At 37.4% G+C, this 27,979-nt stretch overlaps 3 protein-coding genes and 2 long non-coding RNA genes across 5 annotated transcripts; 2 read left to right on the top strand and 3 right to left on the bottom strand.

The window, feature by feature from the left end:
* Positions 1–29: 29 nt before the first annotated feature.
* On the bottom strand, positions 30–4,451 carry LOC141776949 (small ribosomal subunit protein uS3mA-like). The gene is made up of 4 exons (XM_074650824.1): positions 4,446–4,451; positions 1,077–1,154; positions 678–789; positions 30–440 (listed from the first exon to the last, which is right to left on the bottom strand). Exons 1-4 carry the CDS (start codon positions 4,449–4,451, stop codon positions 157–159), a joined length of 480 nt encoding a protein of 159 aa, XP_074506925.1. The 3' UTR covers positions 30–156.
* A 1,209-nt stretch (positions 4,452–5,660) lies between these two features.
* LOC141776736 (uncharacterized) lies at positions 5,661–6,426 on the top strand. The gene is made up of 2 exons (XR_012595802.1): positions 5,661–5,845; positions 6,103–6,426. It is a non-coding gene; the product is annotated as an uncharacterized LOC141776736 (long non-coding RNA).
* LOC141776734 (uncharacterized) lies at positions 6,076–9,479 on the bottom strand. Its single transcript, XM_074650504.1, has 2 exons — positions 9,260–9,479; positions 6,076–8,592 (listed from the first exon to the last, which is right to left on the bottom strand). The coding sequence occupies exons 1-2, from the start codon at positions 9,290–9,292 to the stop codon at positions 6,193–6,195; spliced, it is 2,433 nt and encodes an 810-aa protein (XP_074506605.1). The 5' UTR covers positions 9,293–9,479; the 3' UTR covers positions 6,076–6,192.
* Positions 9,480–13,019: 3,540 nt separating this feature from the next.
* LOC141776732 (uncharacterized) lies at positions 13,020–15,990 on the top strand. Its single transcript, XR_012595800.1, has 2 exons — positions 13,020–13,896; positions 14,001–15,990. It is a non-coding gene; the product is annotated as an uncharacterized LOC141776732 (long non-coding RNA).
* Positions 15,991–17,036: 1,046 nt separating this feature from the next.
* On the bottom strand, positions 17,037–26,618 carry LOC141776948 (uncharacterized). Its single transcript, XM_074650823.1, has 5 exons — positions 26,399–26,618; positions 23,572–25,770; positions 18,084–18,161; positions 17,685–17,796; positions 17,037–17,447 (listed from the first exon to the last, which is right to left on the bottom strand). The coding sequence occupies exons 1-5, from the start codon at positions 26,429–26,431 to the stop codon at positions 17,164–17,166; spliced, it is 2,706 nt and encodes a 901-aa protein (XP_074506924.1). The 5' UTR covers positions 26,432–26,618; the 3' UTR covers positions 17,037–17,163.
* Between the last annotated feature and the right edge of the window lie 1,361 nt (positions 26,619–27,979).

Raw genomic sequence — 27,979 nt, 5'->3', positions numbered from 1 at the left:
ATATATGTTTAACAATATCAGGCATAATGTTACAATAACACATGTTTATTTAAATCTGAGCATTTATTTCACAAAAGCAATAACGCTGAAGAACAAGAGCAGAATCCATGTGGTGGTAAACCATCTCTAGTAGAAACATTCAGTATTAGTACAACATCAGAGGTACTTGTACACGGCTTTATCCTGCAGCGTCTGAATCTCTAACTTGACGGGGCATTTGTACAGGTGCGACAGCAGCGACTCCGAGTAGCCGATCAAGAAGTAAAACTTCTGCGGAGGTAACTTCTGGATCATCAAAGCGCACACGATGAGCAGGTTGCCGCGTCGTTTGATCACGATCTCGTTGGCCAGGCAGGCGTGGAAGGTCCCGAACATGAAACGTCTTATGAACACGTCCTCTATGGTCCGGTCAGCTGCACCCTCCTCTCCTTTCAGGTTACCTAGAAGAAACAGGAAGGAGAGTTTACAGAGTATACAGCAATACATCCACTTTAAGTATATCGCCTAATACAACTTTTAAACCGATTAAAATAGTCTCTGCATGCTTTGCTCCTTTCCCACAAGTCCTGTTGTATTTACATCTTTACAAACACTAGATTCAAACTGTTAAGTTGCTCTTTAAGGAGCATGCTCGTGGTCGTGGTCATGGTCATGGTCATGGTCGTGGTCGTGCTCACTGGTATTGTGTGACAGCCATCCTTTGCGGTGGGCGATGTAATGAGGTGGAAGTGCTTGCTCATAGGTTATAGGTTTGTCTCCTTTCCCCACTCGGACACGAGCTGCTTTGTTCTGGAAAACAAAAGAGAAAGAAAGAGGATAAAATGTCAGTAAAGCAAACTGATAACTACACGATGAGCCTCGATCCAAAAGCAAGAGTGCTCACTAGTGCTTAGTTACGCCATCGTGCAAATCCCAAATATACAAAGAACTCTGCACTTCAGAGACTGTAACTCTGCGAGATATCTTCTTAAATTGTCTAGCTCATATGGGCAAGTGAGGACTGTTTTAAGACAGACTCAGAATAATGTGAACCTAACCTATATAAGGTTAATTATAATGATGTCTGGAGTGTTTACCTTGCAGCACGCTGCAGTGACGTGGAGAGCTCTGCTTCCAGAGGAGCTGCATAATGAGCCGGACCTGGATAAAGAACTCTGCAGAGGGGAAATAAACCATCAGATTACTACGACTAGTTCTGAGAACAGGAGGCTTTACAGGATCTAATCAGGATCAGTAAGAGCTGAGCTTGTGAAATGATGATTCAGTTGCAGTTCCCAGTTTAGCCCAACTGGTTATCCACCTTTGGTTATACATTTTAACACACTTTATGTTGTCATTTATCCACAAGAAGACACAAGAAAAGTGTTGAAATAAAACATTTGCATCTATGAATGTCTGTTTTTGCAAAAAGAACAAGAATGCTTCTTTAATGTTCAGTTAAGGGGAGACACCCGAGGTCAGGGGTCAGCAACCTTTACTATCAAAAGAGACATTTTTGGCAAAAAAATAAATTTTAAAAATCTGGCTGGAGCCGCAAAACGTATTTGAGCCTCATAATGAAGGCAACACCACCTATTGCATGTACTACCCTCGTACCTGTTGTAGGTTTATGGTACGACGGAGTATTAGGGCAACATTGAGGAAAAAAATAAATCTGAGATTACCAGAATAAAGTTTACGAGAAAAAAAAGTCGTAATATTATAAAGTAGTACTTTACATGTTATTTTTGTTTTCTTTTTGTAAACCTATGACTTTATTCTCATAATATTACGACTTTATTCTCGTAATATTATTACTTTATTCTCGTAATATTATTACTTTATTCTCGTAATATTATAAAATGTTTTCTCGTAATATTACAAATTTATTCTCGTAATATTAGGACTTTTTTTCTCGTAATGTTATGACTTTAATCTCGTAATGTTATGACTTTAATCTCATAATGTTATGACTTTAATCTCGTAATGTTATGACTTTAATCTCGTAATGTTATGACTTTAATATCGTAATGTTATGACTTTAATCTCGTAATGTTATGACTTTATTCTCGTAATGTTATGACTTTAATCTCGTAATGTTATGACTTTAATCTCGTAATGTTATGACTTTAATCTCGTAATGTTATGACTTTAATCTCGTAATGTTATGACTTTATTCTCGTAATGTTATGACTTTATTCTCGTAATATTATGACTTTATTCTCGTAATGTTATGACTTTATTCTCGTAATATTACAAAATGTTTTCTCGTATATTACAAATTTATTCTCGTAATATTACAACTTTATTCTTTTAATATTATGACTTTATTCTCGTAATATTACAAAATGTTTTCTCGTAATATTACAAATTTATTCTCGTAATATTAGGACTTTTTTTCTCGTAATATTATGACTTTATTCTCGTAATATTATGACTTTATTCTCATAGAGTTATGACTTTAATCTCGTAATATTATGACTTTATTCTCTTAAAGTTATGACTTTAATCTCGTAATATTATGACTTTATTCTCGTAATGTTATGACTTTATTCTCGTAATATTATGACTTTATTCTCATAGAGTTATGACTTTAATCTCGTAATATTATGACTTTATTCTCTTAAAGTTATGACTTTATTCTCGTAATATTACAAAATGTTTTCTCGTATATTACAAATTTATTCTCGTAATATTACAACTTTATTCTTTTAATATTATGACTTTATTCTCGTAATATTACAAAATGTTTTCTCGTAATATTACAAATTTATTCTCGTAATGTTATGACTTTATTCTCGTAATGTTATGACTTTATTCTCGTAATGTTATGACTTTATTCTCGTAATATTATGACTTTATTCTCATAGAGTTATGACTTTAATCTCGTAATATTATGACTTTATTCTCTTAAAGTTATGACTTTATTCTCGTAATATTATGACTTTATTCTCGTAATATTATTACTTTATTCTCGTAATATTATGACTTTATTCTCGTAATGTTATGACTTTAATCTCGTAATATTATGACTTTAATCTCGTAATGTTATGACTTTATTCTCATAGAGTTATGACTTTAATCTCGTAATGTTATGACTTTATTCTCGTAATATTATGACTTTAATCTCGTAATGTTATGACTTTATTCTTGTAATGTTACAAAATGTTTTCTTGTATATTACAAATTTATTCTCGTAATATTACAACTTTATTCTTTTAATATTATGACTTTATTCTCGTAATATTACAAAATGTTTTCTCGTAATATTACAAATTTATTCTCGTAATATTAGGACTTTTTTTTCTCGTAATGTTATGACTTTATTCTCGTAATGTTATGACTTTAATCTCGTAATGTTATGACTTTATTCTCGTAATATTATGACTTTATTCTCGTAATGTTATGACTTTATTCTCTTAAAGTTATGACTTTATTCTCGTAATATTACAAAATGTTTTCTCGTATATTACAAATTTATTCTCGTAATATTAGGACTTTTTTTCTCGTAATGTTATGACTTTAATCTCGTAATGTTATGACTTTATTCTCGTAATATTATGACTTTATTCTCATAGAGTTATGACTTTAATCTCGGAATATTACGACTTTTTTTCTCGTAATGTTATGACTTTATTCTCGTAATATTATGACTTTATTCTCATAGAGTTATGACTTTAATCTCGTAATATTATGACTTTATTCTCTTAAAGTTATGACTTTAATCTCGTAATATTATGACTTTATTCTCGTAATGTTATGACTTTATTCTCGTAATATTATGACTTTATTCTCATAGAGTTATGACTTTAATCTCGTAATATTATGACTTTATTCTCTTAAAGTTATGACTTTATTCTCGTAATATTACAAAATGTTTTCTCGTAATATTACAAATTTATTCTCGTAATATTAGGACTTTTTTCTTGTAATGTTATGACTTTATTCTCGTAATGTTATGACTTTATTCTCTTAATATTATGACTTTATTCTCATAGAGTTATGACTTTAATCTCGTAATTTACAAAAATTTTCTTGTAATATTCTGACTTTATTGTGTAAATCTCAGATGTTTTTTCCCTCAATGTGGCCCTAATACTCCGTAGTACATTATCTCTTTGGCCCTCACTGCATTAGACTTATATACTATATACTTAGACTATAAACTGTGTTACCTTCATCACAATGATCAAATGTTTTGCGGCTCCAGACAGATTTTTATTTATTTTTTGCCCCGAAATGGCTCTTTTGATAGTAAAGGTTGTTGACCCCTGTCGTAGATGAGGTAAAAAGTACATTACTTCCCTCCAAATTGTAGTAGAAGTAGGAAGTAGCATGACATTTTAAATACTCAAGTAGAGTACAAATACCTCTGGTTATATAGAGTCAGAAAAACAACAACCGGCAGGGGATTGATCCAGTTAAAAGTTCAAAGAGGTCCTGATCATCTGTTGTCTCTCCGTCACCTCCATCACTGTCTGTCTGTCTGTCTGTCTGGTATCAGTGTCGGCCTACCTCCACCTTTGTCGTCTCCCATCATGCAGCTCTTTGATGTGACAGACCTTACAGTCTGAAGAAAGAAAATTAACCTTAAAGGGAGATTAGTCAAGTATTTAATCCTCTTATCAACATGGGAGTGGACAAATATGCTGCTTTATGCAAATGTATGTATATATGTATTATTGTAAATCAATTAACAACATAAAACAATGACAGATATTGATCCAGAAACCCTCACAGGTACTGCATTTAGCATAAAACAATATGCTCCAATCATAACATGGCAAACTGCAGCCCAACAGGCAACAACAGCTGTCAGTGTGTCAGTGTGCTGACTTGACTATGACTTGCCCCAAACTGCATGTGATTATCATAAAGTGGGCATGTCTGTAAAGGGGAGACTCGTGGGTACCCATAGAACCCATTTACATTCACATATCTGGAGGTCAGAGGTCAGTATGTGAGCCATGCTCACTTTTACCTTTTTTTTTTTTTTTTTACTTGCTTTTACTGCCAAGACCTGCTAAACTGTTTTTCATTGTTTTTCCATGACAATGACAATAACATCTCTAAGTCTAAGACTTTTTATCGACATACTATATACTATGACTTTTTTATATTTTTTAGTGATATACTATATATTATGGCTTTTTTATATTTTTTTGTGATATACTATATATTATGGCTTTTTTATATTTTTTAGTGATATACTATATACTATGACTTTTTTATATTTTTTAGTGATATACTATATACTATGGCTTTTTTATATTTTTTAGTGATATACTATATATTATGGCTTTTTTATATTTTTTAGTGATATACTATATATTATGGCTTTTTTATATTTTTTAGTGATATACTATATATTATGGCTTTTTTATATTTTTTAGTGATATACTATATATTATGGCTTTTTTATATTTTTTAGTGATATACTATATATTATGGCTTTTTTATATTTTTTAGTGATATACTATATATTATGGCTTTTTTATATTTTTTAGTGATATACTATATATTATGGCTTTTTTATATTTTTTAGTGATATACTATATACTATGACTTTTTTATATTTTTTAGTGATATACTATATATTATGGCTTTTTTATATTTTTTAGTGATATACTATATACTATGACTTTTTAATATTTTTTTTAATGATATACTATATACTATGATTTGTGGTTGGAAACCGGATCACCTGGATTCAACCCAGCAGACACGGGCCGAATCACTCAGCCACCATGTCGCTGTGGGGAGGAGGGAGAGGGTATGGAGGGGTGATGGTAGGAGGCGACCACGTCACCGTGGGGAGGAGGTTGAAATCACTTCATATAGAGCAGGTAGGGTGTAGGGGGTAGAGGTTGTAGGGTGTAGGGGGTGTAGGTGTAGGGGTTGTAGGGTATAGGGGGTGTAGGTGTAGGGGTTGTAGGGTATAGGGGGTGTAGGTGTAGGGGTTGTAGGGTATAGGGGGTGTAGGTGTAGGGGTTGTAGGGTGTAGGAGGTGAAATCACTTCACATAGAGTAGGTAGGGTGTAGGGGTCGTAAGGGGTGTAGGTGTAGGGGGTGTAGGGGTTGGTGGGTGTAGGGTGTAGGGGGTGTAGGGGTTGTAGGGTGTAGGTGTAGGTGGTGTAGGGGGTGTAGGTGTAGGGGGTGAAGGGGCGGGATGGTCAGAAGGGGGATGGGGGAAGAATGTGGAGAGAAAGGATGCTACTTCTCTCTCCTCTCTTTCTCCTTCCTCTCCTTCTTCTCCCTTTTCAAGTCCTCCTTCTCTTTTTTCTCCAGAGCCTCCTTTTCCTTCTTCACTCTTTTCAACTCCTCCTTCTCTCTTTCCTCCCTCTCCTTCTTCTCTCTCTTCTCTCTTTCCTCCCTCTCTTTCTTCTGTCTCTTCTCCTCCTTCTCCTTCTCCACAATCAGCTTCTTTAACTCCTTCTTCTTGGCATTCATCTCCTCCGCGGTCATCTGCAGTGCTCCCAGGTCAAGTTTCTGGTGGAGCTCCTGGAGGCAGAGGAGTTGTGCCTGGAGGTCTGTGGTGGTGTCGGTCTTGAGCCGGATCTGATCTTCCAGAGCGGCGAGTTTCGTTGACCACTCGGCCTCGCTCTGGAGGAGCTGCATCTCCTTCTCCTTCAGCCGGACCTCGCTCTGGATGAGCTGCATCTCCTTCTTTAGAGTCAGGACTTCCAGAGCCATCTTGGCCGTCGTCAATCCGGTGATCAGATCATCCTTTTCCAGGACGACCTGGCTCACCTTCCTGTCCGACTCGTCCTGCAGAGATTTGACCATCAGATTCTTTTGATCAAGTGCAGATTGGAGCTCTCTCTCACAGGTCTCTCTGATCTCCCTGTTCTCCTCCTTCCAAGCTTCACAGGCCTTTTCACACTTTTCAGTCCAGCCCTGGTTGACCATCAGGATCTCATTCTGCTTTTCAAGCAGACTTTGATTGAGAGAGTCGGTCACCTCCTGTTTTTCCTGCTCCTTGGTCTGCAGGTCGCTCTGAACCTGTATCAGGATCTTGTTCTTTTCCAGCTCCCAGCCGGACTCCTTGGCGGCCATCTGCTCCGTCAGGGCAGCGTTTTCGGCGGCCAGTTCAGTGTTGTGCTGGTGGGAGTCCTTCAGCTGGTTGCTGGTAGTCTGTTTGACCATCACGATCTCGTTCTGCTTTTCAAGCAGACTTTGACTGAGAGAGTCGGTGACCTCCTGTTTCTCCTGCTCCTTAGTCTGCAGGTCCATCTGAGCCTGTATCAGGCTCTGAGCTGAGCTGTTCTTCTCCAGCTCCCAGCCGGACTCCTTGGCGGCCATCTGCTCCCTCAGGGCAGCGTTTTCGGCGGCCAGTTCAGTGTTGTGCTGGTGGGAGTCCTTCAGCTGATTGCTGGTAGTCTGTTTGACCATCACGATCTCGTTCTGCTTTTCAAGCAGACTTTGACTGAGAGAGTCGGTGACCTCCTGTTTCTCCTGCTCCTTGGTCTGCAGGTCCATCTGAACCTGTATCAGGCTCTGAGCTGAGCTGTTCTTCTCCAGCTCCCAGCGGGACTCCTTGGCGGCCATCTGCTCCCTCAGGGCAGCGTTTTCGGCAGCCAGCTCAGTGTTGTGCTGCTGGGAGTCCTTCAGCTGGTTGCTGGTAGTCTGGAGGAGTTGAACCTGGAGGTCAGGGTTTTGTTTGTCCTGTTCCTTGAGGTCCCTCTGGGCTTCCTTCCTGATGGTTCTCTCTGACCTGAGAGCATTCAGGATGTTGTTCTTCTCCAGATCCCAGCCGGCTATCTGCTCCCTCAGGGCAGCGTTTTCGGCGGCCAGCTCGGTGACCTGTTGAGAGTCCTTCAGCTCGTTGCTGGGAGTCTGTTTGACCATCACGATCTCACTCTGCTTTTCAAGCAGACTTTGACTGAGCGAGACGGTCACCTCCTGTTTCTGAGCCTGTATCGGGATGGCTCTCTGAGCCATCCGGAGCTTGTTCTTCTCCAGCTCCCAGCGGGACTCTTTGGCGGCCATCTGCTCCCTCAGGGCAGCGTTTTCGGCGGCCAGCTCAGTGTTGTACTGGTGAGAGTCCTTCAGCTGGTTGCTCGGAGTCTGTTTGACCATCAGGATTTCATTCTGCTTATCAAGAAGACTTTGATTGAGAGAGTCGATCACCTTCTGTTTCTCCTTCTCCTTGTTCTGCAGGTCGTTCTGAGCCTGTATCTTGATGGCTCTCTGAGTCATCAGGATCTTGTTCTTCTGCAGCTCCCAGCAGGACTCCTTGGCGGCCATCTGCTGCTTCAGGGCAGCGATTTCGGCGGCCAGCTCAGTGTTGTGCTGGTGAGAGTCCTTCAGCTGGTTGCTGGGAGTCTGGAGGAGTTGAACCTGGAGGTCAGGGTTGTGCTGTCCTTTGAGGCCCTTCTGGGCATCTTTCCTGATGAGTCTCTCTGACTTGAGAGCCTTCAGGATCCTCATCTTCTCCTCTTCCCAGCTGAAATCCTTGGCGGCCATCTGCTCCCTCAGGGCAGCAATGACTGAGGCCTGCTCAAAGTTGTGTTTTCTGAGATACTGCATCTCCTTGCTGGGAGCCTGCTGGGTAGCGGCTTCAACCAGCTCTTGGTCAAGTGACGGAAAGACCACCGAGAAAACAGTCCCGTCCTAACGTTGGATCACACAAAGAGACAGTTGAAAGTACTGAAGCCAACTCCATCTGCTTCTAAAGAGCACTGTGAAGCTACTTTTTCTGAAACACACTGATTCAGTTGGTCACAAGAGTCTAGCCAAGTTCAGCCTCACACCACAGAATCACATCTTTCTACTGTTTCCTTTATACTATACACACAGAACACCATTTATACTGTCAATAACTTCAGTTTCAGATCAGTTTTTTGGAGATCAGGTTGATCTAAAATCTTTTGGTGAAGCTTAGAATATGTTTTCAGTTCTGTTTTTTGTTAATTTAACTGTAAAAAACAGCCCTGTTTTAGTCCACATACGTATCTTATACTGCTCATGCATTTGTCAAAAGTTTAGACAAAAGATTAAAAACCAGATGAAACTGTGGGCTGGCCTAGATCAGTGTAACGCTGAACAAAGTGTGTTTAAAGGCCTAGATCAGTGTAACGCTGAACAAAGTGTGTTTAAAGTCCTAGATCAGTGTAACGCTGAACAAAGTGTGTTTAAAGGCCTAGATCAGTGTAACGCTGAACAAAGTGTGTTTAAAGGCCTAGATCAGTGTAACGCTGAACAAAGTGTGTTTAAAGGCCTAGATCAGTGTAACGCTGAACAAAGTGTGTTTAAAGGTGTCTGGCTGAGAAGATCTCACCTCGTTTCTTGAACGGACGATCTTCTTCATCATAGCACAACGGAGGTGTTAGTTGTGGTAATGGAGTATAATACAGTAGTAACGCTGTACGGAGTATAATACAGTAGTATTATACGAGGACAATACAGTAGTAACGCTGTATTGAAGTAGCTATAGCAGGTATGTAGTAGATTGACTAACTGTCGCTCTGATCACACGCTCTGTTATCACTGAGAGATGCTTCTCTGGTGAAGGTTCGACTATAACTGAGTTGTTAGACTGCGGGAGCTTCTACTGGTGCACACACAACATTCTAGTGACTTTATGATGTCACTAAGCCACATTCTGTTTAATGTGATGTCACTAAGCCACATTCTGATGTGATGTCACGTTTCAGAATGTGATGTCACGTTTCAGAATGTGATGTCACACTGCACTGTGGTCACATGACTTCTCCAGACTGAAAAACTGCAAAATGGAGGTTTCTAAAAGTTTTTTTTTCCTTTCTTTTTTCATTATCTATATATAAAAGTTCAATACAGTAGATTCATAAACATGTTCAGATTTTATTTGTTACAAAATAAAATTCTGCAAATATTTTTTACAGTATAAAATAATATAAATTATACAGCAAATAAAATATAAGGAAAGAAAAAGATGAATAAAAACAAATAACAATAAAACTATTTTGTTAAACAATTGGAATAAAGGAGGTGCTGAAAGTCGACCTGCCCAACATGGGCGATGATATAAAGTCCTCTGAGGGTCTCTCAGTGTTTCAATATGAAATATTACACCTTCTCTATTCTACATTTTTATTAAACACAACAATGCATGTATTTTACAGTAAAGGCTTCTTGGTTCCTATAGCAGACGACCGTTGACCCCGCTCAACCACTTCTTCATGTTACTTCCATCAGGGATCCAGAACCGGGTTGAGACACTAAAAATGGGTTTAACATGATCAGAGATATAATCGTCCATGAGGACGGCTCGCCTTGTTGTAAGGTTCTATATCGTTTCCACCACAGAGGAACCTCGACTCTGAGCTATTCAATTCATGATATTGGCCAAAACCAGCGACTCCCATCTGGTCATTTTCTAACATAATATATATAATCACAATAACATTACATATATAACGTGATGAATTTAGTCTCCCACCCCGAGCCTCCACACCTTCAGTGCCCATTGAAACGGATGGGAAAGTAATCAGTGTTTTTATTATTGTTAATCTTAAAAACTATTATCTGGACAATGAAAGGCTAAATAAACACGTATCCATAAAGCTGTCCTTGGATATCTGTAAAATCCAACAACTGTGTCGTTTACTGTACATGTGTTCCACTTATGTGACGATCTTTGTTCCTTGAATGTTTTTAAGGGTAAATCCAAAACACAGAGGCAATCCTAACAAAAATAACAAATATCAGTCTTGACCGACATTTAAGATTTGAAGTCTTTAAAAAAAAAAAAGACACAATTTTGTAGTTTCAATTATGCAAAAATAACACCTAAATAACAGCAAAAACAAAATAAAATTGTTATTTTAAACATCGGTATCGGCCCAAAACTTTGTATTCGTCACTTCCCTGCTTTTCAGAGGCCTGAAGATGTTGAATGATCCAGTAATTCAAAAGCAAAGATTACATTTACTAAAAAACGTCATTTTATGCAGCAGAAATTTGTTTACAACTTCTTCTGGTTTAGACACCTGAGATCTGGAGAAACGTTGTGAGTGAACTAATTATTCTATTTATTTTTTAATTCTCCAGACTCTCCGGTCTTCATCTCTCATCCTCACTTCTTTAACGCCGACCCGGTGCTGCTGGACTTCGTTCAGGGTCTCAATCCAACCGAAGACGAGCACGGCCTCTTCATCGACATCCACCCGGTGAGCACGCACACATCTATGGCATGAAAAGAGTTCTTCTAGGTCCATCAAATACAAACTAAACAAATCTTGGTGGTGCCAAAAGTCCAATACACATTCATGTCTATTTATTACATAAGTTCATCTTCTTCCCTTTTAACTTAAAGGTCCCATATCGTGCTCATTTTCAGGTTCATACTTGTATTTTATGTTTCTACTAGAACATGTTTCCATGCTTTAATCTTCATAAAACACTTTATTTTCCTCATACTGTCTGCCTGAATATGCCTGTATTCACCCTCTGTCTGAAACGCTCCGTTTTAGTGCATTTCAACAGAATTGCGTTGCTGGGCAACAGCTTGCGTATATGTTTACTTCCTGTCAGCTGATGTCATTCATATACACTTGCCACAAGAAAATAAACATTTTAGAATATTTATGTTTAAAACTGTGAAATGGTCTAGATAAAAACAGTTTTATATCTATGATCTATATATATATTGTATATTTGTGACATCACAAATGGACAGAAATCCTGACGGCTTGTTTCAAAGACACAGTTTCTGAATACATGGCTGTGTGTATTTCTCTGTCAATACTTTCACAGTATTTATATTACACTTAAACCTGCTTTATAATATAAAAGCCATGAAAATCTCACTATTTTACAATACGGGACCTTTAAATATAAATTACTCTGTGGTTTGACATTTCAACCATTATGTCTTTCCATGGACAGATGCATGGACATGATTTCAGTAATTTAGTTCTACGTTTTCAAAACAGAAATCCTTAAAATTAGAAGTAAACATGAATAATTATTACACTAAATTTATGTTTGTATTCTCCCACGGAATTTAAAATTCTATATATAAAGATAGATGCTTTATTTCTTTAATTTCTATAATAATTCTAATTCTCTCCTCTCCTCGGTCCATCCAGGTGATGGTGGTGATGACTGTTATGAGCCTCTTCACAGGTCGGATCATCCTCCTCAGGTCGTTATCAGTCACTTCACCTTGATCCCTAAATCCAGTTTACCATTGAAAGACACTCGAGATGGTTTCACATCATTTAAGGCGCCACAGAATAGATTATCCCCATTATCCTACTTACTTATCCTATAGGAGGAACCTTTATCCAAGTAAACAATCTGAGTACTTCCACCTCCACTAGTTTCTATATATGTGATATCATGAGGGAGTATTCCTTTGAGTCTTTGGTACTTAAAGTGAATTTAGTATCATTACTGTTGTTAAATAACTTATAATAAAAAGGTAGACAGGTACTTAAATATATTTATGTGCAGCGGTGGAAAGTAACATTTACTCAAGTATTATAAGTAACGTTTTAGGTACTTGTACTTTACTTGAGCACTTACATTTATGGTACTTTAAACTTCTACGTCACTACATTTCAGAGGGAAATAATGTACTGTTCTACCAACAACAGTAACATGCTACATTCATAATAATAATAATATAATATGTAATAATATTTCACACAGGGGACATTTTTCTGCATTAAGTACTCAGAATTTATATATATATAAATAAATAAATATAACTATTGATCAACAGAAAACCAATCAGCAACAAGACTTTCGGTTCATTGTTCAAGTCATTTATCAAACAGAAATGGAATATCAATGGGAATTTGAATGTCTACTATTACATGACAGCAGGACAAACTCTACCCTTTAAACCTATTAAAAAAAACATCAAACAGGGTGTGACCTTCAGACTGAAATCCTCCAAAACAGTTCATGAGGAAACTTTTAGATAAACCTGTTAATCCTGTTCCTGTGATTGGCAGCAATGTTGTCGTCAAACTGCGCCTTTAAGGCCATCATGCAGTTTTAATAAAATATATATATATATATATATATATATAAATATATGTATTTTTTGCATGTAAATTACTTATTATTTTTTATTTAAAATAGAGTATATGTGAGCAGGAATTGACTACTCAACCTGTGCAGGAAAGGCCCGCCCAAAGCTAGTTGATTGACAGCTTGGCCTTTCAAGGAATAGCACAGGCAATAGGGAAAAGAATAAAGAAAAGTAAAGGGATAAAATTTAAATAAATTAAATTATATACAAATAAATAAATTACATCAATTAAGAATTTACAGACAAATTAGAGTAATTTAAATGCAAAAAATAAATAAATGACATTATAAATAAATTACATAAATTAAGAATTTACAGACAAATTAGAATAATTTAAATGCAAAAAAATAAATAAATTACATTATATAGAAAAAAATATATTAAAATGTACAGAAAAAAATAGAGTAATTTGAATGCAAAAAATAAATACATATATCCTATAGTCCTTTCTGATTTGACGCTATATAAAAATAAATTGAATTGAATTGAATATATACAGAAATAAATTAAAAGATAACTGTTAAAGTAAATGAAAAATGATTCTGTTATATTTTGTTATTTGTATATATATATATTGCATATCAATTACTCGTTTTTTTTAAAGGGTTACAAATAAATAAATGACATTAAATCATTAAATAAACAAAATAAATAAAACATAAAATAAATTAATTAATAAAGAATATACAGAAAAAGATGTAGTTAACCCGTATTCATTTTGCCAACCGTGTATCCCATAAAAATATTTTTTTAATGAGAATAATTCTTTTGTTCTTCAGCAATGTTTCCCAGACTGCGTGTGCGAAGACGCCTACAACAACACCTACGCCTGCGTCCGGACCCTCGACGGCAAAGACAACCTGCAATACTGCGAGTTTGCAGACAGCGAGGTACAGCATGATGACATACAGTACATGTAATCTGAGTCCTTTATGTGACAACAGATGTGATGAAACTCAGCGTCTCATCTTCTTCTTCTTCTTTGTGTCCCCAGTCGTTTGTGGAAGTGTACAACCTGACGTCAGACCCCCACCAGCTGGAGAACATCGTGAAGAAGGTGGATCCGGCCGTCCTGCAGGCGATGAACCAGCGGCTTATAAAGCTCCAGTCCTGTTAGGGCGACAGCTGCCGCGACACCAAGTAACCAAGAAGCGACGCACGCCAGGAAGCTGCCATTTCTACGAGATGGGGTTGGTTTATCCGACTTGTTTGGTCAACTTTTACCACAAGCGTGACGGTTGGATCGACCTTTTTTTATAACCCTGTTTCCCGTTTTGACTCGTCTCAACAGGAAAAGTTAAATGATGGCTGGATTCTATTCAGCTGCTTCAGTTTCAGGGTCCTGGTATTGTGCATGCTGGCTCACTGTCACTCTGTCATGGTTTACTGGGACACTTGAATAGAACGGAGCCGTCGTTAAAGGACACGTTTGACGTTTTGGGAAATACGCTAGTTTGTCACGGTCCCTCTGCTTCACTCCTCGCCGCCAGGAGACTTCTTCACCGGGAAATATATCTATAGACGCCGGTTGAGTTCACCGATTGAAGCAAATAAGAGCCGGGCTATTAATTGAAGTTTTGAGATATACACGTTTTCGTACGGACCCTCCACCAGAATCTCCCAAACTGTCAAACTTCTCCTTTAATGTTTACTTTAGTTTTCTTACGACGACGAGTCAAAATATCTGCTGTGAAAATGTTCTTAGGGTTTTTTTTATTCTTTTATATTTGAGATAAACTCCTCACCCAGTTCATATTGTGCAGATCTCTGCATATAAACTGCACTATAAACTTCTGTTCTTTACTGACTGTTCGGGGTTCAAAATGTCATCTCAACTTTTTTTGTTCTTAAATGATGCACAACCAAAGGTTTACTAGCTGTTGTTAATCCAATCATCTCTAAAGGAAGAGTTCGACATTTTGGGAAAATACACTTATTTGCTTTCTTGCAGAGAGTTAGCTGAGAAGATGATATCACTCAAGCTTAGCATAAAGACTGGAAACGGGGAAACAGCTGGCCACTTCTGCGTTTTACTGGAGGGGTTTTGTGCCAAACAATTTCTTGGTTGGGAAATAAGAAATAATCCTTGTAGTTATATAAATATTACTTGTATTTTTACACGTTTTTGTACGGACCCGCCATCAGAAAGTCACGTCTGTCCGTTCAGTATAACGCTTAGCACAGAAAATAGTGTGAAAACAGCTGTTTAAAGATATCAAAATCCACCTATCTGCATCTCTAAAGCTCACTAATCACCTCGTTATGTCTCGTTTGTTTAATTCAAAACAAAAACTGAAGTGTAAAAATGATAATTTGCAATTTAACGGAGGTTAACGGTATGTTTGGAACGGTTTCTTGGCAAGAATAGTTTGACATAGACAACCATAAAACTACAATTTGATGTTTTGACATGTCAGTTTTTGTGTGAATTAAACAAACATGATATAAAGTGTTTATCAGTGAGCTTTAGAGGTTCTGCAAAGTGGATTTTATAACATTTAGACAGAACCAGGCGAGCTGTTTCCAGTCTTTATGTTAAGCGTTTAACCAGCTGCAGCTTCATATTTCCCAAAATGTCAAACTGTCTCTTTAAGCTGAACTTATTTAGAGTTCAGCTCTTAAATATTGTTGAACTTTTATCTCTGCAGAACTTCTAATGAAAGAAGTTGAAGTCTTTTGTGCCTCACACACAACTTTGTTTTAATTTTTAATCCTGCTGTTTGATATTTTACACGGAGTATTAATGATGACATTTATGTTATTGAGCCTTTTTAATTAAAAAGGAAGATGGAATAAAAAGGGCTGTGATATTTTTCGATGCGTGTTTTGTAATTGTGAGCTGGAAGTTTCACCAGGTAACATGATGAAACGAAACGCTCCGATCCCGTGTGCCTCGTGTTTGCACTGACGAGGCTCACGTGCCTTAAATGTGAATGTATTTGCACTGTGATGAAATTAACAATAAATCAAAAGAAGCATTTAAATGAACTTGTCATGTGGATATTTTTCTTTTAGGTGTCACACAGCAAAAGTACAATGTACTATTCAGCATTTATAAACATTAAATAAACAGGTTATAACACACTTTAATGTAGTTGTAAAGACATTTCAAGTGTTTTCATTATATTGTCATTTATTGTCTGTTTATACAGCAGCCTTCAGGTCCACAGGAGGAGTTATAGTTATACATTAATAAACACTTATATGTACTTACATCTACATTACAGAGTGTTATAAACCGCTTATTAAATGTTTATTTACTGCTTATAAATGCTACAAAGGGGGGACTAAGTGTAATCTTCTTCTTCTGGAGTAATGTGCTGAAAATTAATGAACAAGATGTATAAAATGCAACCTGATATTTTAACTTTGAAGTATCTTATAGGACCCCAGCCGGTATTAACTTTTCCCTTGACTTACAAACCATGATACGTTCGGCTGAGTCAGAGGCTTCTTTTAAATTAAAGCTTAAAACATACTTTTATCGCACCGCTTTTCCCTGATTTCATCTACTTACTCTACTTGTATTGCTGTTTTTATGTGTTGCTATAATGTATGTTCTGTGTGTTCTTTCTTGCTATGTGAAGCACTTGATAATTTGTTTTGATAAATAATATATAAATAAAGATATTATATTATGATGATAAACATGAGGAATGGAGGTGATGAAACTGCATGTGAATTGAAAAATTGACAATTTAGTGTTGTGAATGATGAATGTAAGATGGTGAAAATGATAAAACACGGCTCTTTTTTCATCGTATCACGTTTTAAATTAATCAAATCACTTGATAATTTATCAATTCACATAAATTTTTACAGATCTGTTGTTCAATTTACATGCATTTATTATCGCCTCAATTTTTTATCAATTAATATTTGTTACTTCCACCGCTCATAGATAAAAGGATGACATTTCCAAATGTAAATAACAGTTGGATCAGAGTGAACTGGAGCTGCAGTATATACATACATACAGTTTATTAAACCTTGTAGTTACTATATATGTTTAACAATATCAGGCATAATGTTACAATAACACATGTTTATTTAAATCTGAGCATTTATTTCACAAAAGCAATAACGCTGAAGAACAAGAGCAGAATCCATGTGGTGGTAAACCATCTCTAGTAGAAACATTCAGTATTAGTACAACATCAGAGGTACTTGTACACGGCTTTATCCTGCAGCGTCTGAATCTCTAACTTGACGGGGCATTTGTACAGGTGCGACAGCAGCGACTCCGAGTAGCCGATCAAGAAGTAAAACTTCTGCGGAGGTAACTTCTGGATCATCAAAGCGCACACGATGAGCAGGTTGCCGCGTCGTTTGATCACGATCTCGTTGGCCAGGCAGGCGTGGAAGGTCCCGAACATGAAACGTCTTATGAACACGTCCTCTATGGTCCGGTCAGCTGCGCCCTCCTCTCCTTTCAGGTTACCTAGAAGAAACAGGAAGGAGAGTTTACAGAGTATACAGCAATACATCCACTTTAAGTATATCGCCTAATACAACTTTTAAACCGATTAAAATAGTCTCTGCATGCTTTGCTCCTTTCCCACAAGTCCTGTTGTATTTACATCTTTACAAACACTAGATTCAAACTGTTAAGTTGCTCTTTAAGGAGCATGCTCGTGGTCGTGGTCATGGTCATGGTCATGGTCGTGGTCGTGCTCACTGGTATTGTGTGACAGCCATCCTTTGCGGTGGGCGATGTAATGAGGTGGAAGTGCTTGCTCATAGGTTATAGGTTTGTCTCCTTTCCCCACTCGGACACGAGCTGCTTTGTTCTGGAAAACAAAAGAGAAAGAAAGAGGATAAAATGTCAGTAAAGCAAACTGATAACTACACGATGAGCCTCGATCCAAAAGCAAGAGTGCTCACTAGTGCTTAGTTACGCCATCGTGCAAATCCCAAATATACAAAGAACTCTGCACTTCAGAGACTGTAACTCTGCGAGATATCTTCTTAAATTGTCTAGCTCATATGGGCAAGTGAGGACTGTTTTAAGACAGACTCAGAATAATGTGAACCTAACCTATATAAGGTTAATTATAATGATGTCTGGAGTGTTTACCTTGCAGCACGCTGCAGTGACGTGGAGAGCTCTGCTTCCAGAGGAGCTGCATAATGAGCCGGACCTGGATAAAGAACTCTGCAGAGGGGAAATAAACCATCAGATTACTACGACTAGTTCTGAGAACAGGAGGCTTTACAGGATCTAATCAGGATCAGTAAGAGCTGAGCTTGTGAAATGATGATTCAGTTGCAGTTCCCAGTTTAGCCCAACTGGTTATCCACCTTTGGTTATACATTTTAACACACTTTATGTTGTCATTTATCCACAAGAAGACACAAGAAAAGTGTTGAAATAAAACATTTGCATCTATGAATGTCTGTTTTTGCAAAAAGAACAAGAATGCTTCTTTAATGTTCAGTTAAGGGGAGACACCCGAGGTCAGGGGTCAGCAACCTTTACTATCAAAAGAGACATTTTTGGCAAAAAAATAAATTTTAAAAATCTGGCTGGAGCCGCAAAACGTATTTGAGCCTCATAATGAAGGCAACACCACCTATTGCATGTACTACCCTCGTACCTGTTGTAGGTTTATGGTACGACGGAGTATTAGGGCAACATTGAGGAAAAAAATAAATCTGAGATTACCAGAATAAAGTTTACGAGAAAAAAAAGTCGTAATATTATAAAGTAGTACTTTACATGTTATTTTTGTTTTCTTTTTGTAAACCTATGACTTTATTCTCATAATATTACGACTTTATTCTCGTAATATTATTACTTTATTCTCGTAATATTATAAAATGTTTTCTCGTAATATTACAAATTTATTCTCGTAATATTAGGACTTTTTTTCTCGTAATGTTATGACTTTAATCTCGTAATGTTATGACTTTAATCTCATAATGTTATGACTTTAATCTCGTAATGTTATGACTTTAATCTCGTAATGTTATGACTTTAATCTCGTAATGTTATGACTTTAATCTCGTAATGTTATGACTTTATTCTCGTAATGTTATGACTTTAATCTCGTAATGTTATGACTTTAATCTCGTAATGTTATGACTTTAATCTCGTAATGTTATGACTTTAATCTCGTAATGTTATGACTTTATTATCGTAATGTTATGACTTTATTCTCGTAATATTATGACTTTATTCTCGTAATGTTATGACTTTATTCTCGTAATATTACAAAATGTTTTCTCGTATATTACAAATTTATTCTCGTAATATTACAACTTTATTCTTTTAATATTATGACTTTATTCTCGTAATATTACAAAATGTTTTCTCGTAATATTACAAATTTATTCTCGTAATATTAGGACTTTTTTTCTCGTAATATTATGACTTTATTCTCGTAATATTATGACTTTATTCTCATAGAGTTATGACTTTAATCTCGTAATATTATGACTTTATTCTCTTAAAGTTATGACTTTAATCTCGTAATATTATGACTTTATTCTCGTAATGTTATGACTTTATTCTCGTAATATTATGACTTTATTCTCATAGAGTTATGACTTTAATCTCGTAATATTATGACTTTATTCTCTTAAAGTTATGACTTTATTCTCGTAATATTACAAAATGTTTTCTCGTATATTACAAATTTATTCTCGTAATATTACAACTTTATTCTTTTAATATTATGACTTTATTCTCGTAATATTACAAAATGTTTTCTCGTAATATTACAAATTTATTCTCGTAATGTTATGACTTTATTCTCGTAATGTTATGACTTTATTCTCGTAATGTTATGACTTTATTCTCGTAATATTATGACTTTATTCTCATAGAGTTATGACTTTAATCTCGTAATATTATGACTTTATTCTCTTAAAGTTATGACTTTATTCTCGTAATATTATGACTTTATTCTCGTAATATTATTACTTTATTCTCGTAATATTATGACTTTATTCTCGTAATGTTATGACTTTAATCTCGTAATATTATGACTTTAATCTCGTAATGTTATGACTTTATTCTCATAGAGTTATGACTTTAATCTCGTAATGTTATGACTTTATTCTCGTAATATTATGACTTTAATCTCGTAATGTTATGACTTTATTCTTGTAATGTTACAAAATGTTTTCTTGTATATTACAAATTTATTCTCGTAATATTACAACTTTATTCTTTTAATATTATGACTTTATTCTCGTAATATTACAAAATGTTTTCTCGTAATATTACAAATTTATTCTCGTAATATTAGGACTTTTTTTTCTCGTAATGTTATGACTTTATTCTCGTAATGTTATGACTTTAATCTCGTAATGTTATGACTTTATTCTCGTAATATTATGACTTTATTCTCGTAATGTTATGACTTTATTCTCTTAAAGTTATGACTTTATTCTCGTAATATTACAAAATGTTTTCTCGTATATTACAAATTTATTCTCGTAATATTAGGACTTTTTTTCTCGTAATGTTATGACTTTAATCTCGTAATGTTATGACTTTATTCTCGTAATATTATGACTTTATTCTCATAGAGTTATGACTTTAATCTCGGAATATTACGACTTTTTTTCTCGTAATGTTATGACTTTATTCTCGTAATATTATGACTTTATTCTCTTAAAGTTATGACTTTAATCTCGTAATATTATGACTTTATTCTCTTAAAGTTATGACTTTAATCTCGTAATATTATGACTTTATTCTCGTAATGTTATGACTTTAATCTCGTAATATTATGACTTTATTCTCATAGAGTTATGACTTTAATCTCGTAATGTTATGACTTTAATCTCGTAATGTTATGACTTTATTCTCGTAATATTATGACTTTATTCTCGTAATGTTATGACTTTATTCTCTTAAAGTTATGACTTTATTCTCGTAATATTACAAAATGTTTTCTCGTATATTACAAATTTATTCTCGTAATATTAGGACTTTTTTTCTCGTAATGTTATGACTTTAATCTCGTAATGTTATGACTTTATTCTCGTAATATTATGACTTTATTCTCATAGAGTTATGACTTTAATCTCGTAATATTACGACTTTATTCTCTTAAAGTTATGACTTTATTCTCGTAATATTACAAAATGTTTTCTCGTAATATTACAAATTTATTCTCGTAATATTAGGACTTTTTTCTTGTAATGTTATGACTTTATTCTCGTAATGTTATGACTTTATTCTCTTAATATTATGACTTTATTCTCATAGAGTTATGACTTTAATCTCGTAATTTACGAAAAATTTTCTTGTAATATTCTGACTTTATTGTGTAAATCTCAGATGTTTTTTCCCTCAATGTGGCCCTAATACTCCGTAGTACATTATCTCTTTGGCCCTCACTGCATTAGACTTATATACTATATACTTAGACTATAAACTGTGTTACCTTCATCACAATGATCAAATGTTTTGCGGCTCCAGACAGATTTTTATTTATTTTTTGCCCCGAAATGGCTCTTTTGATAGTAAAGGTTGTTGACCCCTGTCGTAGATGAGGTAAAAAGTACATTACTTCCCTCCAAATTGTAGTAGAAGTAGGAAGTAGCATGACATTTTAAATACTCAAGTAGAGTACAAATACCTCTGGTTATATAGAGTCAGAAAAACAACAACCGGCAGGGGATTGATCCAGTTAAAAGTTCAAAGAGGTCCTGATCATCTGTTGTCTCTCCGTCACCTCCATCACTGTCTGTCTGTCTGTCTGGTATCAGTGTCGGCCTACCTCCACCTTTGTCGTCTCCCATCATGCAGCTCTTTGATGTGACAGACCTTACAGTCTGAAGAAAGAAAATTAACCTTAAAGGGAGATTAGTCAAGTATTTAATCCTCTTATCAACATGGGAGTGGACAAATATGCTGCTTTATGCAAATGTATGTATATATGTATTATTGTAAATCAATTAACAACATAAAACAATGACAGATATTGATCCAGAAACCCTCACAGGTACTGCATTTAGCATAAAACAATATGCTCCAATCATAACATGGCAAACTGCAGCCCAACAGGCAACAACAGCTGTCAGTGTGTCAGTGTGCTGACTTGACTATGACTTGCCCCAAACTGCATGTGATTATCATAAAGTGGGCATGTCTGTAAAGGGGAGACTCGTGGGTACCCATAGAACCCATTTACATTCACATATCTGGAGGTCAGAGGTCAGTATGTGAGCCATGCTCACTTTTACCTTTTTTTTTTTTTTTTTACTTGCTTTTACTGCCAAGACCTGCTAAACTGTTTTTCATTGTTTTTCCATGACAATGACAATAACATCTCTAAGTCTAAGACTTTTTATCGACATACTATATACTATGACTTTTTTATATTTTTTAGTGATATACTATATATTATGGCTTTTTTATATTTTTTTGTGATATACTATATATTATGGCTTTTTTATATTTTTTAGTGATATACTATATACTATGACTTTTTTATATTTTTTAGTGATATACTATATACTATGGCTTTTTTATATTTTTTAGTGATATACTATATATTATGGCTTTTTTATATTTTTTAGTGATATACTATATATTATGGCTTTTTTATATTTTTTAGTGATATACTATATATTATGGCTTTTTTATATTTTTTAGTGATATACTATATATTATGGCTTTTTTATATTTTTTAGTGATATACTATATATTATGGCTTTTTTATATTTTTTAGTGATATACTATATATTATGGCTTTTTTATATTTTTTAGTGATATACTATATATTATGGCTTTTTTATATTTTTTAGTGATATACTATATATTATGGCTTTTTTATATTTTTTAGTGATATACTATATACTATGACTTTTTAATATTTTTTTTAATGATATACTATATACTATGATTTGTGGTTGGAAACCGGATCACCTGGATTCAACCCAGCAGACACGGGCCGAATCACTCAGCCACCATGTCGCTGTGGGGAGGAGGGAGAGGGTATGGAGGGGTGATGGTAGGAGGCGACCACGTCACCGTGGGGAGGAGGTTGAAATCACTTCATATAGAGCAGGTAGGGTGTAGGGGGTAGAGGTTGTAGGGTGTAGGGGGTGTAGGTGTAGGGGTTGTAGGGTATAGGGGGTGTAGGTGTAGGGGTTGTAGGGTATAGGGGGTGTAGGTGTAGGGGTTGTAGGGTGTAGGAGGTGAAATCACTTCACATAGAGTAGGTAGGGTGTAGGGGTCGTAAGGGGTGTAGGTGTAGGGGGTGTAGGGGTTGGTGGGTGTAGGGTGTAGGGGGTGTAGGGGTTGTAGGGTGTAGGTGTAGGTGGTGTAGGGGGTGTAGGTGTAGGGGGTGAAGGGGCGGGATGGTCAGAAGGGGGATGGGGGAAGAATGTGGAGAGAAAGGATGCTACTTCTCTCTCCTCTCTTTCTCCTTCCTCTCCTTCTTCTCCCTTTTCAAGTCCTCCTTCTCTTTTTTCTCCAGAGCCTCCTTTTCCTTCTTCACTCTTTTCAACTCCTCCTTCTCTCTTTCCTCCCTCTCCTTCTTCTCTCTCTTCTCTCTTTCCTCCCTCTCTTTCTTCTGTCTCTTCTCCTCCTTCTCCTTCTCCACAATCAGCTTCTTTAACTCCTTCTTCTTGGCATTCATCTCCTCCGCGGTCATCTGCAGTGCTCCCAGGTCAAGTTTCTGGTGGAGCTCCTGGAGGCAGAGGAGTTGTGCCTGGAGGTCTGTGGTGGTGTCGGTCTTGAGCCGGATCTGATCTTCCAGAGCGGCGAGTTTCGTTGACCACTCGGCCTCGCTCTGGAGGAGCTGCATCTCCTTCTCCTTCAGCCGGACCTCGCTCTGGATGAGCTGCATCTCCTTCTTTAGAGTCAGGACTTCCAGAGCCATCTTGGCCGTCGTCAATCCGGTGATCAGATCATCCTTTTCCAGGACGACCTGGCTCACCTTCCTGTCCGACTCGTCCTGCAGAGATTTGACCATCAGATTCTTTTGATCAAGTGCAGATTGGAGCTCTCTCTCACAGGTCTCTCTGATCTCCCTGTTCTCCTCCTTCCAAGCTTCACAGGCCTTTTCACACTTTTCAGTCCAGCCCTGGTTGACCATCAGGATCTCATTCTGCTTTTCAAGCAGACTTTGATTGAGAGAGTCGGTCACCTCCTGTTTTTCCTGCTCCTTGGTCTGCAGGTCGCTCTGAACCTGTATCAGGATCTTGTTCTTTTCCAGCTCCCAGCCGGACTCCTTGGCGGCCATCTGCTCCGTCAGGGCAGCGTTTTCGGCGGCCAGTTCAGTGTTGTGCTGGTGGGAGTCCTTCAGCTGGTTGCTGGTAGTCTGTTTGACCATCACGATCTCGTTCTGCTTTTCAAGCAGACTTTGACTGAGAGAGTCGGTGACCTCCTGTTTCTCCTGCTCCTTAGTCTGCAGGTCCATCTGAGCCTGTATCAGGCTCTGAGCTGAGCTGTTCTTCTCCAGCTCCCAGCCGGACTCCTTGGCGGCCATCTGCTCCCTCAGGGCAGCGTTTTCGGCGGCCAGTTCAGTGTTGTGCTGGTGGGAGTCCTTCAGCTGATTGCTGGTAGTCTGTTTGACCATCACGATCTCGTTCTGCTTTTCAAGCAGACTTTGACTGAGAGAGTCGGTGACCTCCTGTTTCTCCTGCTCCTTGGTCTGCAGGTCCATCTGAACCTGTATCAGGCTCTGAGCTGAGCTGTTCTTCTCCAGCTCCCAGCGGGACTCCTTGGCGGCCATCTGCTCCCTCAGGGCAGCGTTTTCGGCAGCCAGCTCAGTGTTGTGCTGCTGGGAGTCCTTCAGCTGGTTGCTGGTAGTCTGGAGGAGTTGAACCTGGAGGTCAGGGTTTTGTTTGTCCTGTTCCTTGAGGTCCCTCTGGGCTTCCTTCCTGATGGTTCTCTCTGACCTGAGAGCATTCAGGATGTTGTTCTTCTCCAGATCCCAGCCGGCTATCTGCTCCCTCAGGGCAGCGTTTTCGGCGGCCAGCTCGGTGACCTGTTGAGAGTCCTTCAGCTCGTTGCTGGGAGTCTGTTTGACCATCACGATCTCACTCTGCTTTTCAAGCAGACTTTGACTGAGCGAGACGGTCACCTCCTGTTTCTGAGCCTGTATCGGGATGGCTCTCTGAGCCATCCGGAGCTTGTTCTTCTCCAGCTCCCAGCGGGACTCTTTGGCGGCCATCTGCTCCCTCAGGGCAGCGTTTTCGGCGGCCAGCTCAGTGTTGTACTGGTGAGAGTCCTTCAGCTGGTTGCTCGGAGTCTGTTTGACCATCAGGATTTCATTCTGCTTATCAAGAAGACTTTGATTGAGAGAGTCGATCACCTTCTGTTTCTCCTTCTCCTTGTTCTGCAGGTCGTTCTGAGCCTGTATCTTGATGGCTCTCTGAGTCATCAGGATCTTGTTCTTCTGCAGCTCCCAGCAGGACTCCTTGGCGGCCATCTGCTGCTTCAGGGCAGCGATTTCGGCGGCCAGCTCAGTGTTGTGCTGGTGAGAGTCCTTCAGCTGGTTGCTGGGAGTCTGGAGGAGTTGAACCTGGAGGTCAGGGTTGTCCTGTCCTTTGAGGCCCTTCTGGGCATCTTTCCTGATGAGTCTCTCTGACTTGAGAGCCTTCAGGATCCTCATCTTCTCCTCTTCCCAGCTGAAATCCTTGGCGGCCATCTGCTCCCTCAGGGCAGCAATGACTGAGGCCTGCTCAAAGTTGTGTTTTCTGAGATACTGCATCTCCTTGCTGGGAGCCTGCTGGGTAGCGGCTTCAACCAGCTCTTGGTCAAGTGACGGAAAGACCACCGAGAAAACAGTCCCGTCCTAACGTTGGATCACACAAAGAGACAGTTGAAAGTACTGAAGCCAACTCCATCTGCTTCTAAAGAGCACTGTGAAGCTACTTTTTCTGAAACACACTGATTCAGTTGGTCACAAGAGTCTAGCCAAGTTCAGCCTCACACCACAGAATCACATCTTTCTACTGTTTCCTTTATACTATACACACAGAACACCATTTATACTGTCAATAACTTCAGTTTCAGATCAGTTTTTTGGAGATCAGGTTGATCTAAAATCTTTTGGTGAAGCTTAGAATATGTTTTCAGTTCTGTTTTTTGTTAATTTAACTGTAAAAAACAGCCCTGTTTTAGTCCACATACGTATCTTATACTGCTCATGCATTTGTCAAAAGTTTAGACAAAAGATTAAAAACCAGATGAAACTGTGGGCTGGCCTAGATCAGTGTAACGCTGAACAAAGTGTGTTTAAAGGCCTAGATCAGTGTAACGCTGAACAAAGTGTGTTTAAAGTCCTAGATCAGTGTAACGCTGAACAAAGTGTGTTTAAAGGCCTAGATCAGTGTAACGCTGAACAAAGTGTGTTTAAAGGCCTAGATCAGTGTAACGCTGAACAAAGTGTGTTTAAAGGTGTCTGGCTGAGAAGATCTCACCTCGTTTCTTGAACGGACGATCTTCTTCATCATAGCACAACGGAGGTGTTAGTTGTGGTAATGGAGTATAATACAGTAGTAACGCTGTACGGAGTATAATACAGTAGTATTATACGAGGACAATACAGTAGTAACGCTGTATTGAAGTAGCTATAGCAGGTATGTAGTAGATTGACTAACTGTCGCTCTGATCACACGCTCTGTTATCACTGAGAGATGCTTCTCTGGTGAAGGTTCGACTATAACTGAGTTGTTAGACTGCGGGAGCTTCTACTGGTGCACACACAACATTCTAGTGACTTTATGATGTCACTAAGCCACATTCTGTTTAATGTGATGTCACTAAGCCACATTCTGATGTGATGTCACGTTTCAGAATGTGATGTCACGTTTCAGAATGTGATGTCACACTGCACTGTGGTCACATGACTTCTCCAGACTGAAAAACTGCAAAATGGAGGTTTCTAAAAGTTTTTTTTTCCTTTCTTTTTTCATTATCTATATATAAAAGTTCAATACAGTAGATTCATAAACATGTTCAGATTTTATTTGTTACAAAATAAAATTCTGCAAATATTTTTTACAGTATAAAATAATATAAATTATACAGCAAATAAAATATAAGGAAAGAAAAAGATGAATAAAAACAAATAACAATAAAACTATTTTGTTAAACAATTGGAATAAAGGAGGTGCTGAAAGTCGACCTGCCCAACATGGGCGATGATATAAAGTCCTCTGAGGGTCTCTCAGTGTTTCAATATGAAATATTACACCTTCTCTATTCTACATTTTTATTAAACACAACAATGCATGTATTTTACAGTAAAGGCTTCTTGGTTCCTATAGCAGACGACCGTTGACCCCGCTCAACCACTTCTTCATGTTACTTCCATCAGGGATCCAGAACCGGGTTGAGACACTAAAAATGGGTTTAACATGATCAGAGATATAATCGTCCATGAGGACGGCTCGCCTTGTTGTAAGGTTCTATATCGTTTCCACCACAGAGGAACCTCGACTCTGAGCTATTCAATTCATGATATTGGCCAAAACCAGCGACTCCCATCTGGTCATTTTCTAACATAATATATATAATCACAATAACATTACATATATAACGTGATGAATTTAGTCTCCCACCCCGAGCCTCCACACCTTCAGTGCCCATTGAAACGGATGGGAAAGTAATCAGTGTTTTTATTATTGTTAATCTTAAAAACTATTATCTGGACAATGAAAGGCTAAATAAACACGTATCCATAAAGCTGTCCTTGGATATCTGTAAAATCCAACAACTGTGTCGTTTACTGTACATGTGTTCCACTTATGTGACGATCTTTGTTCCTTGAATGTTTTTAAGGGTAAATCCAAAACACAGAGGCAATCCTAACAAAAATAACAAATATCAGTCTTGACCGACATTTAAGATTTGAAGTCTTTAAAAAAAAAAAAGACACAATTTTGTAGTTTCAATTATGCAAAAATAACACCTAAATAACAGCAAAAACAAAATAAAATTGTTATTTTAAACATCGGTATCGGCCCAAAACTTTGTATTCGTCACTTCCCTGCTTTTCA

The sequence above is a fragment of the Sebastes fasciatus genome, chromosome 11, assembly GCF_043250625.1.
Source record: "Sebastes fasciatus isolate fSebFas1 chromosome 11, fSebFas1.pri, whole genome shotgun sequence".
Taxonomy (NCBI): domain Eukaryota; kingdom Metazoa; phylum Chordata; class Actinopteri; order Perciformes; family Sebastidae; genus Sebastes; species Sebastes fasciatus.
The sequence above is the reverse complement of the archived record's forward strand: the minus strand, read 5'-3'. Positions and strand labels throughout refer to the sequence as shown.